General features: G+C 36.9%; 1 protein-coding gene across 1 annotated transcript in view; it reads left to right on the forward strand.

Annotated features, from left to right (window-relative positions):
- Nucleotides 1–12,169, forward strand: part of ZBBX (zinc finger B-box domain containing) — a 111,777-nt gene extending 99,608 nt beyond the window's left edge. The window contains exons 18-20 of the mRNA XM_082625499.1: nt 1,235–1,492; nt 9,977–10,115; nt 11,886–12,169. Of these exons, the coding sequence (XP_082481625.1) occupies nt 1,235–1,492; nt 9,977–10,115; nt 11,886–12,012 (524 nt within the window). The 3' untranslated portion in view covers nt 12,013–12,169. The remainder of the gene's footprint in view (nt 1–1,234; nt 1,493–9,976; nt 10,116–11,885) is intronic.
- The last annotated feature ends 3,180 nt before the right edge of the window (nt 12,170–15,349 follow it).

Below are 15,349 nucleotides of genomic sequence, written 5' to 3' on the forward strand. Positions count from 1 at the left end.
AAATAATTACATACTGCATTAAGATTCTTCTTAGAGTACTAGCTACCTTCAAAATAGATCTTTTAAGTTAAAAATAAAAGACAGACTCAATAATCATTAACCGTTTAATACATGACAGTTGTCTGTAGCCACCCTTCTAAATCTTACATTTTCCTTTGAGTCAATAGAGTGGGCATAATGTTATATGGCATATGTTAAGTCAAATCATGACTTTTATGATAATGACAATAGCACTTCTTTAAAGAATCCAATATTTTACACAAAGGCAATTTATATTAAGAGAATGCAAGATTATCTTATAAATTATTTACATTTAATATATATTTATCTAAATCAGAACTATGATTCAGGATATTAAAAATATACCTGCACTATGCATTTCCAAATTTATGCCTTGAATATTCATTCCCTTGGCCTTTTTTAAAGAAGCTTGTGAGCAGTACCAAATGATATATATAGTTATGTTCTGTTAGTATGTGTCGAACGGATTATATTTTCCTACTATGAAAGAAACACACATATTGAAGAAACCAACTAAGTCAACCTTTGAAATAGGTCAAGATAAAGTGGTCACTACCCTACTGGAACAAAGTGATAACCTGACTCAGATCTGTGCTTCTGGAACTTTTCCACTGAAGCGCCCTATAAAGTGGCTGAGAGTGAACTCATATTTAGCAAAATTAGAGATGTGCTCTCAATTTCTTTAAAGCCTGTGTTTTTCTAAAAGATTTTGCATACTGGTCTATTTTGTCTCCATATCTGTTTTAATAGAAGAATGTTACACACCATCAAATAAAATTGGTTCACTAGGTACCTTGTTTATCCTATCCTCTTACAAAGCACAGTGTGGCATTGTCCTAGAATTTAAGATACAGGGCACAGTGGTTGGCTATGGGGTAGATGATAAGATTGGGGTGTTGAATTGTTGTGGAATTGACTGGGTTTACAGATGTTTTGTTTTAGTTAATATTAAAATTAGCTTGTCTTTCTCTGAATGTAGAAAAAATTAGGGAAGAATAACCCAGAAGTGTTCTCTATGACATAGGGAAAGTAATTTGGGATTCACAAATTGAGGTAAACCAAAATGGGTGATAATCTAAAGTTCATTTTCTCATAAACTCTGTTGCATGAATTTAACTGTTCTAAGTTCAGGGGACTGGTCTTTTATATCTTTAAGCACTCATTCAGAATTTTAAAAACAGTTGATTTAAAATTTTTTTTTTTTTAATTTTAGACTGGACATCACAGAGACCTTCAAGAGCAAATTTACCACTTTGCAACTCTGTGAAAAGAAGTTCCAGCCGCCTTTCTTCTTCTCATCCCCAGTCAAGAAATACAGCTGCTCGATCACTCTCTAGAGCTGCTTCTGAAATTTCAGAAATTGAATATATTGATGATACTGACCATGACGAGCCTTTCTTAGATGACACTGCTGATCAACAAAACTTAGACAGTTTGGAAAAAGAATTAAATGCACTGAGAAATCCTGCAGGTAATGCTATTTTTTCACCCTAGACAACATTAACTCTGCCTTCTACCTGATTCTTCATATCATGCTCCAAGAAAACAAGCCTTTCCCTTCTCTTTTAACCATCAACCTTTGTGTCTGTTTTCTTGACTATCCCCCGATGTCACCCTGAAAATGTTATAAAACATGTGGGTGCCCAGCCATATCAGAGGTAGTCCCCTTAGCTCACATAATACACAGTTAAATTGTGGCTTAAGGACCTTCATCCTTCATGCGGACAGAAAAAAATTTTTTTTTCTCCTTCCTACAAACTCAGTGAGTGGCTAATCTCTGTTGCTTTATAAAAGCCATTGCCCAACACACTTTGAGAAGTGAGCTGTTCACTTTTTTTTTTTTTTTTTTTTCGGTACGCGGGCCTCTCACTGCTGTGGCCTCTCCCGTTGCACAGGCTCCGGATGCGCAGGCTTAGCGGCCATGGCTCACAGGCCCAGCCGCTCCACGGCATATGGGATCCTCCCGGACCGGGGCACCAACCCGCGTCCCCTGCATCGGCAGGCGGACTCTAAACCACTGCGCCACCAGGGAAGCCCTGGTTTGATCTTTTGAAGCAATGTTTCTCAAGTTTCAATGTGTACGCAGATCCCCCAGGGGTCTTGTTAAAATGCAGATTCTGATTCTTATGTCTGGGATGGGGCCTGAGATTCTGCATTTTTATAAGACTTCCCAATTTTGAACCTTTTATTTTGATTCATTTCTAGAAGTTTTGATTGTGGCATTCTGGAGAATGTCTGAGTTTTATCTTTATGGTCAATTGGCAAGTTAGCTAGATTAATTTAGTGGATCACAGCTTTTCTCCTCTGCACTCAGTAGACATTTCTCCAGTGTCCTCTGTCCCTGGATATGGTGCTATTTAGTCCTTTGGTGTGGTTTTTCCATTTAACTTTTGTTTGGTTGAATTTAATTGTCAAATACTTCTGTCCCTCAGGTAGAGCTCATGGTAGCTCTATTACTGGAGTCCTGTCATGTTTGAGAATGCCTGCTACCTTTGTATTTGAATGGCAAATTGACTGCGGGTAATTTCCTTGGGTCACTTTTCTCTTCAACCTTGAACATACTGGTTCATTGTCTCCTGGGTCTGAATTTGCTGTGAAATAGTCTGAGGTCTCCAATTTTTTACTTCACCCTCTCTCTTGCATGTGACTTGCTTCTTTCCTGACTGGATGTTAGAAGAATTTTTTTCTTAATCTTTGAAATTTAGTTACTGGACCAGGATTATGTTTCAGTGTCAGTAAGTCAGCATTCTTAAAGCACTTAAGTTCCTCCTTATTTTCAGAGAAATTGTCTGCTATTGTATATTTGAGTTGCTTTTCTGTTCCATTTGGCTTTCTCCTGCTGAGACCTGTTTTGTTTATGTTGGATCTTCTTACATTTTCTTCAACTGTTTTAACCTGTTTTTATCTTCCTTTGCATTTACTGACATCTTCTATGTCAGAATTTCAATTTTCAGCTGGGTTTAGTCCATTCTTTATTGATTGACTTAATAAATTAGCCCTTTACAGGTATTGCTTTGACGTTTTTGGGTAATTTTTACTTTGATATAATTTCAGATTTACAGATAATTTGCAAGAACGCAAGGATAGTACAAGGAACTGCCATATACACTTTACCCAGTTCACCACCTGTTTGTCTTTTACCTCATTTGCATATATGTACACACACACACACACAAACACAACACTTTTTCTGAACCATTTGAGAAGAAGTTATAAACATCATGACCCTTTTCCAAAAAATACTTCAGTGTATTTTCCACAAACAATAGCATTTTCTTATATAACCATGGTACAATGATCAAAATCAGGAAATTTAACAATGATACACTATAATTCTCTAATCCACAGTGCGTATCTAATTTTTTTAAATCGTCTCAGTGATGTTCATTATAGCTTGTTTTTTTCTGGTGCAAGATACAGTCCAGGAAAAAGTGATCATTTAATTTATTATCCTTTTTGATGTCTGACATGCTGTTGTTTGATCTTTGATATTAGTTTTATTCTTTTTAAAAATGTCATTTTCATTATTTCTTCTGTAGCCCAAGGACTTAGGGGGGGATTTTGTTATAGTCTTGATCTGTTATCTATCAGATTGGTCTTTCATTTAATCATTCTTTGTGTGCTATGGATTCTTGGATTCCAGTTTGTTTGCATAATTAGTTGCTGTCAGTTCCATGTATCTTACTTGCTCACATGCATTGTGGGTGTCTTTGCTCATATCTTCTGTCTTTTCTGATATAGTGAGACCGCATTATCCCTGAAACTGTCTCCACTTGTACTGAGATGTGTTAATCTTCTCTTTGGAGCTATTATTTGGGGGTTGACTGTTGCACTCTTTTCTGTATCCTGCTGGCTCAAAGGCACAGGAAGGATACATGAAGGACTGGGGAGTTTAACCTCTTTTGTTGGAGGATCTGGGCTTTTTTGTCTTTTTTTCTGGATTTTATTAAACACCAAATTTTACTGGACCTGATTTCAATTGTGTTCTGTCCCTGGGGGGACACCTGCGAGTTTGCAATTTTCTTGCCTCTGCTGAGATCTTCTGGTGGATGTTTTAGGGCTTAAAAATATTTATAATGTTTTCTCCTTACTTCCCCTTCACACACATTTCTCTAAATTCGTGTGGTATTGGTGAGACTTGTCAGCACCTTAGATGACTCTCCTTTTCCTGTTACTAGTTTGTGTGCTTACTGGGTGGGGAGGGGAGGGGGTGGACAGCAGTAGCCCCCAGCTATACCTTAATGAATCTTCTGTTTATTCCTTTGGTTGTCCCTTGTCAAAGTTTATTATGTGAACTTGCACCTCTTTCTTTGGTTCTTTTTATGATTTTATTTTATTTTTTATTTTTCTGCTTTTTCCATTCGTTTCATTAGGGATTGGGGGAGGAGAGATTGTGATCCATCTTTACCCGTCATTCATTTGCCTGACTCCACATTACTAAAAATCAAATGGAAATATCCTTGGAGGTAATTCTCACATTAAAAGCCAATTCTAAAATGAAGCATGTCAGGTCTGAACTGGATCAAAAGAATAATCATACAATTTTAAATCAGAAGGTGAAAGGTTTTTTATTTTGATAAATTGATAAGTTCCATTATTTACAAATGAAATATTTTATAAACAGTAGTCTTTTTTTGTTTCTAACCTCTCAGCTTTTCCATTTCCTCTGTCAGGTTTGTCCTTACATGCTTCACTTTTTCTCCATGTCACTTATTTCCTCGTACTCCAACACCAATATTTTCACTAGAATACATAACTTTTCATATATAAAAGCAAGCACCCACTATGTAGCCTGTGAACTGCCAGGCCTTTCTGATAGTTCAGGAGCAGAATGCAATCACTTATACATACTCTACCCAGGAACAGCTCTCTTTCTATCTGGGAAGATTGGCCTTGGATGAGTGCACAGCTTTGGAGACACTCACCTGGAGCTGAGGAAGGAAGAAGACAGCACATCAGCTGAATCGTCCCAACAGTCAGTGAGGGGACAGATGCTAGGGTGCAATCAGCCCTTATTCTAGAAAATTCACTGATTCAGCACAGGCTTTTGTGTTCTGTTCAGCATCACTGGGCAGAAAAATTCTGCCTACATGTCACTACTCATGGTGCATTCTGGAAAAACTTCATGAGGTCTGGTCTCACACAGACACAGCTACACAATTGGACTCTTAAGCAAATATATATGAGTTCGCATCCCTGTGAAACCTGCCTTTTTGTGAGCAGCAAACCTTCTGGCTTGTTTTCTGTTAGCTCTAGGATAGATACATCAGCTTCCTCTAAGCTCTAGGAAAAGAGCCAAGGAGCCTGGAGAAGAAAAGACAGAAAATAACTATAATACATTGAGTAGTTTCTCCTTTGACTCTGATTGCTGAAGCTGACAGTAGAGCCATTTCAAAAGGAGGTGGGGCTGGCAGGGGGCTAGGGATGTGCGCGCGTGCACGCACATGTGTGTGTGTGTGTGCGCACACATGTATGCAGGTTGCAGATACAACTTCCTGCTGAATCAGGAGACAAGAGGCAGCAAGGCAGGGTGGTTGAGAATCAGGCTCTGGGGCCAGGGGTCCAGCTCTGAAACTTAGAACCACCAATTCCTACCTTCTTGACATTGGGCAAATTACTTTCTTAAACTCACGCTGCATCAATTTCCATGTATGAAAGATGATAATAGGCCCTATCATAAAATTGTTCAATGATTGAATTTGAGTACAGGTATATATTAAATATTATATTTATAAAAATTTTCTCTCTCCACACACACACATGCACACACACATGCATTTTAACATTTAAGTGCCCAGCACGTAGTCTGTCCTGAAAATACTGTTAAATTATATAAGAAACCAGTGGGTGGTGCTTTTGACATACAGTAAGGTATGGTGCACTTGACAAGTCCAATTTTTAGTCAAAAACATATAAAAGCTGTTTCTGTTCTAGAACTATGTTTTTTTCTGGGCACTTTGAGGATTATAGTTAGCTATAGTTCAGGCCTTATTTTTACTCCCTCCACAAATATCTTTGTAAATAACACTATAGTCACTCCCTTAATGAACTCAACATATCAGTATAATTTACTTACCAAGGCACTTTTTCAGTTTTTGGATATTGTTATAGCCTGAAGAATTTGGAAATATCAGAAGATACGCATTACGAGAAAGTATCAGTAATAATACACAGTAAAGCATTCATCTTTTCAATAGTTAAAAATGATTCATTTGTTTTAAACTCATTCTGATTTGTGGTTTAAGAGTTTTTGTGGCTCTTACATTTCCATGGCAATCTTATACTTGTATGAGCCCAAAGGTACTGAGCCAAGTAATTAAAGAGAGGAAAAGACTTTTTCTTAAACAAGAAAGAATAAAAGTCTACCTGATACTAGCAGATGTAGCCATACTGCCTGTGAAGTAAAAGAGTGAGGCAGTAGTTTCCTGAGTAATTAGAAGGTTGACCATCAAGTAAGATATTAAACTGTAAAAGGGCTAATCAGGATTTATAGTTAGCTAATTAACTAGATAACCCTTGTAAAGACAGTCAGGTTAAGTTGGGTTAGAATGGCAATCTGTTTGCTTTAGGGCATCTGAATTTCGGGAAAAAAAATTGACACATAAAAGTGAAAGTCAACATATTAAATACATTCTGATGTAAGGAATATGAAACCATTCAGTGAGTAGTAATAATCACTGTTTATTCTTCCATGAAATGTTGCTCCATTTGATCTTCACAGCTACCCCGTGAGGTAGATGGGGCATGAGGTAGATGGGGCCGGTGCTGCTTTTAGTCCCCCCTGTGTGGCTACAGTAACTGAGGCTCTGGATGGTGCAGTAACTGCCTCCCCTGGGTGCTCAGAAGTCCCCAGGCACAAACCCAGGCAAGTCTGCCCCACATTCCTTTGTCTTACCATCAGACCACAGTGCCACTTAAACAGTGTGAAATCCTTCCTTCAAATCACTATTGTGATGACTTGAGAGGGAGAGGGTGTGGGCAGAGTGAAGGCAAAGGAGAGAAGGGATGGAGGATAAAGAAGGCAAGACCGTGGGTGAGGAGGAAGACGCTGGCAGGCTGGACACAGGCTCACAGGTTACAGGGCGAGGGTCCTGGGTGTCACACCTCCCGAACATTGGGGTGCCCTTTGTATGTGTATCTAGTTCTTGTTTTTGTTGTTGGTGATGAATTCCTTATTGGGAAATAGCCTGTCTGCTTTGTTTTTGTTCTTTGAAGTTTTTAACCTGTTTCTTTGGTCCTGCCTTTCTTCTTTACTCCATTTCTTTTTTTTTGTTTTAACAGCTTTATTGCAGTATAATTGCTTTACATTGTTGTGTTAGTTGCTGCTGTATAACAAAGTGAATCAGCTATATGTATACATATATCCCCATATTCATATGTGTTTATTTCCCCGTAGAATAAAGTTTTATGTACATGTTTTAAATGACCTGAGTTTTAGAAATACACTGTAGAACTTTGTATTTAGTCAATTTTCTTCCTTGGCCATTCTTTATTATTGCATTTAAGAGATTCTTCAGTGATCAGAGAACATACACTCTTACTCCAGGGATAGAAAAGATTTAATTTCAGTCCACTCCTCAACAATCAGCTGACTTGACAGTTATAAAGTAAAATCTCCAATGTAAACATCAATGCAGGCTTCCTTGGTCCTGTATGAGGAAAATCAGAAGACTTAGGTTTTTGTACGGTTGACCTCTTAGGTTTTAATGCTAACCTGCAGTAGGGTTTTTGTTAGCAGTTTTATTTTTCTCTGCCTTGAAAGTCAAGTGATGTCACCTTTGTTCCTGCTAACTTCACAAGGTATTCTGAAATATAATTGTGAGAATGAATAATTTTACAAAAATAGTCTCATCCTATTTTCACAATTTGAATTAGCTCTGCACTCATTCAGTTAGGACTCAAATGCCTAACAGAGGTTGAATATCTCTCCTGGTGGGATTCCTTAGATCTAAGTATCACCATTGGGTTTTAGCACTGTGGTTCTACCAATTCCAAATTCTGAATTGACTGCTTTCCCACGGGTAACATTCTCTATCACTGGAGTATGTGAAGGGACCTTGCCTGCCTGTTTTCTTTCATCTTGTGGAAAAACAGGAGAGAAGATAGTAGCCTAATGCTAAAGAATTAGATTCTGGAACATAGTGATTTATTATTTTGGTGAGCTAAAAGAGCTTAGTTTGAGTTCCAGTTCTTCTGTTATGTAGTTACATGACTTTGAATAAGTTATCAATCCCCGGAGGGCCCTCAATTTCCTAATCTCCAGCAAGTGGGGATGGGACAAAAATTTTAGCTGAGGAATCTTTTGTTTTTCTCAAAATTAATCAAATAGAGAGTTCCCAAACATAAACGAGACCAGGGAAAGCTGTCGGGCTTGCTTTGGGGTGGTGGTGGGAGCCGCAGCCTTATCCCTCAGCCTACTGAATTTCTCCACGTATCGTAATTTAGAAGTCACTGGGATTTTAAGGACACTTCCAGTCGTAAATGTATTGAGCTCTATCTTGCAGGAGGAATAATCTAAGTTACCTTCTGTAGGGGAAGCTCTGCTTGCTTAAAAACTTCAAGTTATTTCTAACCAGCCCCCCACCACAAAAGTATCTTTTGTCAAGTGTATAATACTCGCAATTTGGTGTTTGATCCTTCCGATCTTGGCGCTTTCATAAGAGTGAAGGGAGGAACAGCAGCCAGTAGTTTTAACAGTTTAAAAGTCTGCATAACATAACCTCATGTATAAGTTAGATGGCTCTTACAACTTTATCAATGACAAAATGAGGGCATTATGACCTAACATAGCAATTGTATTTATTTCTATACTTGACTTTTTGGTAGTTCATATAAAGATGTGTTTGCTTATACGTTTGCTTATTTAGCTTGCACTATTTGTCCTTACTCAGGCTGAATCACCGGCCAGATTCATGAAAAGGAAGAAGATTAAGGCTTCACCCCTTTCACATACACAAGGCTATTACCTACCCAAACAAAGCAAGGAAGTCTAAAAAGAAAGGGTAGCTTTTCCAAGACTAACCATTGCCTCAGACTGTGTGTGGGCAAACCTTTTAATTCTTAGAAGATAAAAAGATATGATAAAGTATTTAACATTCAGGCAAGTTTAGGAGTTGCCCAGTATTGTAACTTTAAAGAGGCTCACTTGATTTTCTTTGGAATTTTGGGAATTTTCAGGGCATTTGACACTTAAAATGTCAAAAAATCAAAATTCGTATACTAAAAAATCAGTGTGGCTGGGTAAAGTAAGTCAGATAGAGGAAGACAAATACTGTCTGTACTACACTATACAAGTACTATACAAATATCACTTCTATGGGGACTCTGAAAAGGCCAAAATCATAGAAACAGAGAAAAGTGGTGGTTACCAGGAGAGGAGAGTGGGAGAAATGGGGAGATGTTAGTCAAACGGTATAAACTTATAAGATGAATAAGTTATAAGATGAATAACTTCTGGGGATCTAATATACAGCATAGTGATTATAGTTAGTAATACTGTATTGTATACTTGAAAGTTGCTAGGAGAGAAGATCTTAAATGTTCTCACCACAAAAAAGAAATGGTAGTTATGTGGAATGATGGAGGTATAAACTAACACTATGGTGGTAATCATTTTACAATATATGTGTCTCTAATCAACACATTGTATACCTTAAACTTACACAATGTTACATGTCAATTGTATCTCAACAAAGCTGAAAAAATTGGAGAATTTGCTAAAAATAAATCAGTGTGATTAAAGTGACGATACCCATGCCCTCATTTGGAATCTCAGATCAAACGTACCTCACATTCAGCCCACCCCACCAACACTAAAAAATTGAGATGATTGAAAATCTGTACTGACCATCTTTGTACTGCTTGTAGTTTACTTTGAGTAAACTTCCAGCACCATATGCTGTACATTTGTTTCTTGAATTTATGTGTTGACAATGCATGAAATAAAATATTTCAGATCCTTCAGAAAAACTTTACAGCCTAACCTCAGAAGAGTTACCAGCCTTCAACAACCATTCGCTGAATACAAGTCAGACTACCTGGAATTTCCGTAAAAGCTCACGTGTGAGGGGCCCATGTGGAGTTGAGGAACAGAGGTAGGTTAAATCTGCAGCTTATATGTACAGACAGTGCATAATAAAATTTTTGACAAGCCCCAACTAGTTATCTTTACAACAAAAAGAAAGGTTGTCCTCATGTGTGTACTTTATATGGCCATTCTTTGTAAAATGTTTAGGTCCTTTGCTGACCTATTATCAGGATTTAGTGAAAGGCTTACGAAGTTCTTACTTTAACGTGAAGAGATAATTCTCTGCTGCACAATGTGTGTCAGGAAAATGAAAAAAAATTTGGAATTTAATAATCCTTCAGCATTTCTTCTTATATTGAAAAACAATTGCCTTGCTTGCATTCATTAACTTACTGAATTTCAACACTTTGCATTAATAGCCTCTTACTCAATGTATAGAATAGAATATTGAGAAGTCTCCTTGAAATCAAGCCTAGATCATTAATGGTAGCATATTTTAATCTGTATAACTTCATTGTTTCCTTACATAAGAACATTTATTTAGAGATGGTGATCTGTTTATAAGGAACATGGGTTATACTAATAAATCTTCAGAAAAGTAATCTATCATGTCAGGCTACTTTTGACATACTGGAATTCCCTGAAAAAGGAAGAGGGATTCTTCTAAAAAGACTGAGATAAATGTAAAATAAAAGTCCCTTGAATTGTAAATTCCTTTGATTGGTTGAAGTCTAATATTGCAGTAAAAGGGAATCAAGAGTCCATTACTTTGTCTTTCTGAAGGAGGAAATCATTTAGCTGTGGTCTGAGGATTTTTGCATTTCTAACACCATGAATATTTTTTTTAAGGGATCAATATAAAGTTGCTATTTTTTTCCCTAAAAAAGTCATTAGGAACAAAGTAACTAAACCAACTTCATGCTCTCACCATCATTTCATAAAAGGAAAGACATTTAGTACTAAATATAAAGAGAATATACTAATAGAATAAAGCACAGTTCTTTAAAATGAAAAATTTCATGAAAAAGTTATTACCTTGTCCTTCTTTTCTCAGACCAGTGAAAACTTTTTTTTTTTTTTTTAATCATAGTTAGATATGAACTGGTCTACCGACAACAGTTTAGGAAATGCTGGTTTAGCCTGTGTTGGGCATAAAATCCAAAGAAGAGTTCTATCTGTCACAGGGTGAGCTATTGGATATTATTTAATAGCATACATCGGCTGAAATTCTGGATAACTTGGACCAAAATATCTGAACTATGCAGGCTCCTCTCTGTTCCCCCATTCTACATCTTTCCCCAAATCTCAGACAGCAACACACTAGAGTTTCCACGAGTTCCTTTCCACCTTAAAATGCAACAAAATAACTATAAAATTGCTGTTCTGAATTTTGGCTTTGGCATATCTTGACTGGCTATCCACATAGTCCTAATTTACTGTACACAAAAGAGGTGATTTATCTGGCAGTCTATTCACCGGGATTCTGTTAAAGAGCCAATGTAATGATGAATGTTCTTAACGATGACCCGGAGGCTCTGTAAGTTTGTGAACTACCTTCTGAATCATCAGTGAACGACACAACAAGAGACCATAAAATCTTCTCTCCTTGGTTCCACCGCGGCTTTATTTCTTGGGACAGGGAGAATGATGGGGATCTCTCACTACAAGGAGGCTTGGTGTATTGGGCACATTGAAAATTATGGTCTAAGTCTAAGACGGCCCCCTCACGTCTGCCTGCCTTCGATGACTTCAGCGTGTGTAGTATTGATCAGAAGATAAATGAAGAGTTGAAACCTGGTTCTGTATATTGTGTATTGATCTTTTAATGTATTTCCAGCTCTTCTGAAAGAGATACTGAAACCCAGTCCTGGCTGACAGTTTCTGAAAGCAGTACGGATGAGGAGGAAGAAGATTTTCTTGACGAGCAACATGTCATTACACTACCGTGGTCAAAGAGTACCTAATGATCATTTGTTCATTACTGTTTCCATTTTGTTCCCAGAATAAATCGAACAACTGAAAAAAGTAATCAAGTGATTATGTGTCCAGGTGCTGGAGATTTTGATTATTGTCTCTGATACTTCAAGGTTTGGAGACTAATAAAAGTTAGTGAAGTTACAAGTTTAAGGGCTTTTTCTTCCAAACGGTATATTGTATGTCAAATACTAATCTATATTGCAGATCATATTAGTAAAATTTAGTGAAATTTAAAAAGTAAGTGGCGGGGGTGGTGGTGGTGGTGTGATGAATTGGGAGATTGGGGTTGACATATATACACTAATATATATATAATAACTAATAAGAACCTGCTGTATAAAAAAATAAATAAAATTAAATTTTAAAAAAGGAAATTGATAAAAAGTAAGTTATAGCTATGTCTCTAAGAACTTATCATAAGATAGTACATGATTATCTTTTTTAAATTAATTAACTTATTTTTATTGAAGTACATTTGATGTATAATATTATATAAATTAGTACATGATTATCTTTAAAGTAACACTAATTGTTAAATTACATTTTAAATAATTATGTCATCAATGTACATTTGATGGCCAAGTTATACTTGGCAGTATCATTAATTGAGCCTGGAATCCATTTTTTACTTTGGTGATTACACCTTTTTTTTTTTTTCTTTTGGTGTTTTTGACATTTATAGAAGTTCTGATAACATCAAAAGTTTCTGCTGGAAGAGAAAAAAGGGACCTAAAATAAAGTGGACATAATACTTGCCATTCTCTGTTCTAGTAAAACACAGAAAAGATCCCCTAAGTATCTTATTTGGGGAGGGTCAGTGTGATGGTTAATTTTTTGTGTCAACTTGACCAGGCTAAGGTACTCAGATATTTAGTCACACTTTATTTTAGATGTTTCTATGAAGGTATTTTTTAGATGAGATTAACATTTAAATCAATAGATTTTGAGTAAAGCAGGTTACCATCCATAGTGTGTGTGGGTCTCACCCAATCGTTCGAAAGTCTTAAGAGAAAGAAGACTGAAGTCCTCTAAGGAAGAGAGAATTCTGCCTTCAGACCAACTTCAGGTTCAAGGTGCAACATCAACTCTTCCCTGGCCTCCAGCCTGCCGGCCTGCCCTATAGATTTTGAATTTGCTAGCCATCACAGTTAGTTCTGTTTCTCTGGAGAACACTGACTAATTCAAACATAGTCAGTTTGAAGGACTGTTGTGGTAGCCAAAGAAAATAACACATTTGGAAGTGTTTTGCTAGTCTTGAGTGGTAGTGGATCTCGGGGTTGGTAGGTGTTCAAGGTTTTACGTAATTTTATAATGCAAGGGCTTTAAAAAGAGCAGAAGACGACATGGGAGGATAGTTTTATGGATGTCTCTTTGTGACACTTTAGGACACTTTCCCCTTAAGGAGTTTGTTGACCTATCAGAAGAACATCCCTACAGGTTGGTTATGCTATCACCACAGCATAGTCATATCTCAGGGTTCAAACCCTTCTGAGTAGTACTCCAAGATTCTAAATTCTGAGATTCTGGGTAGAAACCCCTGACATAAGACTGATGCTTGTTTGGTGTAAATCGATCTTGGATACTTTTTTCACAGCATCAAAAAATTGTACTGGCATTCACAAACATCATCTACTGACAGGATAGAAAATGATGGTGAAGAGAACCTATAGCCCTTTCTATGTCTTTTAGCATAAACATGCCATTTATTAAAAGTGATTAACATAAGTGAACAATAAGTAATCAGGGAAGCCAATCATAGTATCAGACTAAAATTTTTCAGAAGAAATATCTTAAAATTAAGAGCGTGACTCCTCTGTAATTGTTACTGTTCTCTTAGTACTTCTACTGCAATCCCATAGAAAGACAGCAGTGAGTCACCCTTGAATCTTTGCCATTTGTGTCAAAAGCCCTTCTGGCCTCTTATCCTGAGGCTGCTAGCTTTCTGAATTTTAGTATCTAAGTTTAAATGGAGATTTCCTTTTCATCTGTTCAGAAAGGAAAAGATACTGTTTTTCTTTTTACCATGTCTGCTCAGGTTTAAGGTTTCTTGGCTTTCCCTCTCCTCCTTTGTTCTAAGACATCTTCCTTTTCCCTTTTGATGGAAAAGAAAATTGTTCCTCTGGGTGCAATTTATAAAACTCCAATGTTTTTTCTCAGACAAAATGACAGGAGATGTTGTCTTATTCTCATTAGGAAAGTAGAATCACTACTATTCCTTCTGTGTATTTGGCCATAGCTTGAGTCTTTTTATAAACTAGCTCAGAAGGAGATTTTATAAGATGCCATTACCTTTTACAATATAAGAACTTTGAAATAAAAATTAAGCTGGTAATTGGTTGTCGTCAGTACATTTCTGGCCAGAATTTGAAATAGGGAGTGTACCAATGACTTTGTCATTTGACTTTTAATACGACATTGAAATTAAACATGAGGGTCCTCCGGGGCAGAGCAGACCCCCTTCTGCCTTTATTTGCTTCCCATAACCAGACATTTAGAAAAGTTCCTTAATTCATTTGCCATTAGTCTAATGAGGAAGTAAAAACTAAATAAGATTAGGGACTTTGCCCGAAGCAGCTTCAATGTGCTCTCTCATCTTGGAGATCAAGCTTAAAAATCACTGTGAAAGGCATGCACCTAGTTCTGACTGTGGAATTGAGAGAGTGACAGACATTCTAGAAGAATCACAACCATATTCCTAATTCTAGAGTTAGTATAGTGTGCTTCTAGCAACTATTGGACAAATAATCATATGATTTTACATGCATGTTAGGATTTAGCAGTTTATATGAAGATTTGTCTCTGGTGTATAGCCATAGGAAATTCTGTAATTTTATAACTCTGGCCATACACATGATGGAAACAAATTGAAATTAAATTATATTTGATAGTTCTAATATGTTGTTTGATATTCATTGAAGTCATTCACATCTGGTGCACTCTGAGTGTGTCACACAACACAGGCCAGTGGCACACCCCACCCTTAAGACCACCTAATTCTGTGTTTTATATGTGAGGTACACAGAAATTTTTTCTTAAACACATGAATGTTACACAATGGCTCCATCTCTGAAATAAGGTGCTCAAATATTTTAAATCATGCCTTGATTCAGAAAAACTAGTTCTTTTTGTCCCTATGATTCAGTTGTTGGAAAGATCTCGAGCAATGATTAGCTCATCTTGGTTTTGGGCACGTGCAATTTCTCACCTCCAAGGTCTCAGAATGTACCTTCTCAAGAGACTCTCTAACGTCTATCTAAATTAATTTCCCTTGTTCCTTTTATTCTTTCTCACAGCATCCTACTTTTTCCTTGTCGCACTTATAAT

Source organism: Mesoplodon mirus (assembly GCF_964341445.2).
Source record: "Mesoplodon mirus genome assembly, chromosome: 6".
NCBI classification, from domain to species: Eukaryota; Metazoa; Chordata; class Mammalia; order Artiodactyla; family Ziphiidae; genus Mesoplodon; species Mesoplodon mirus.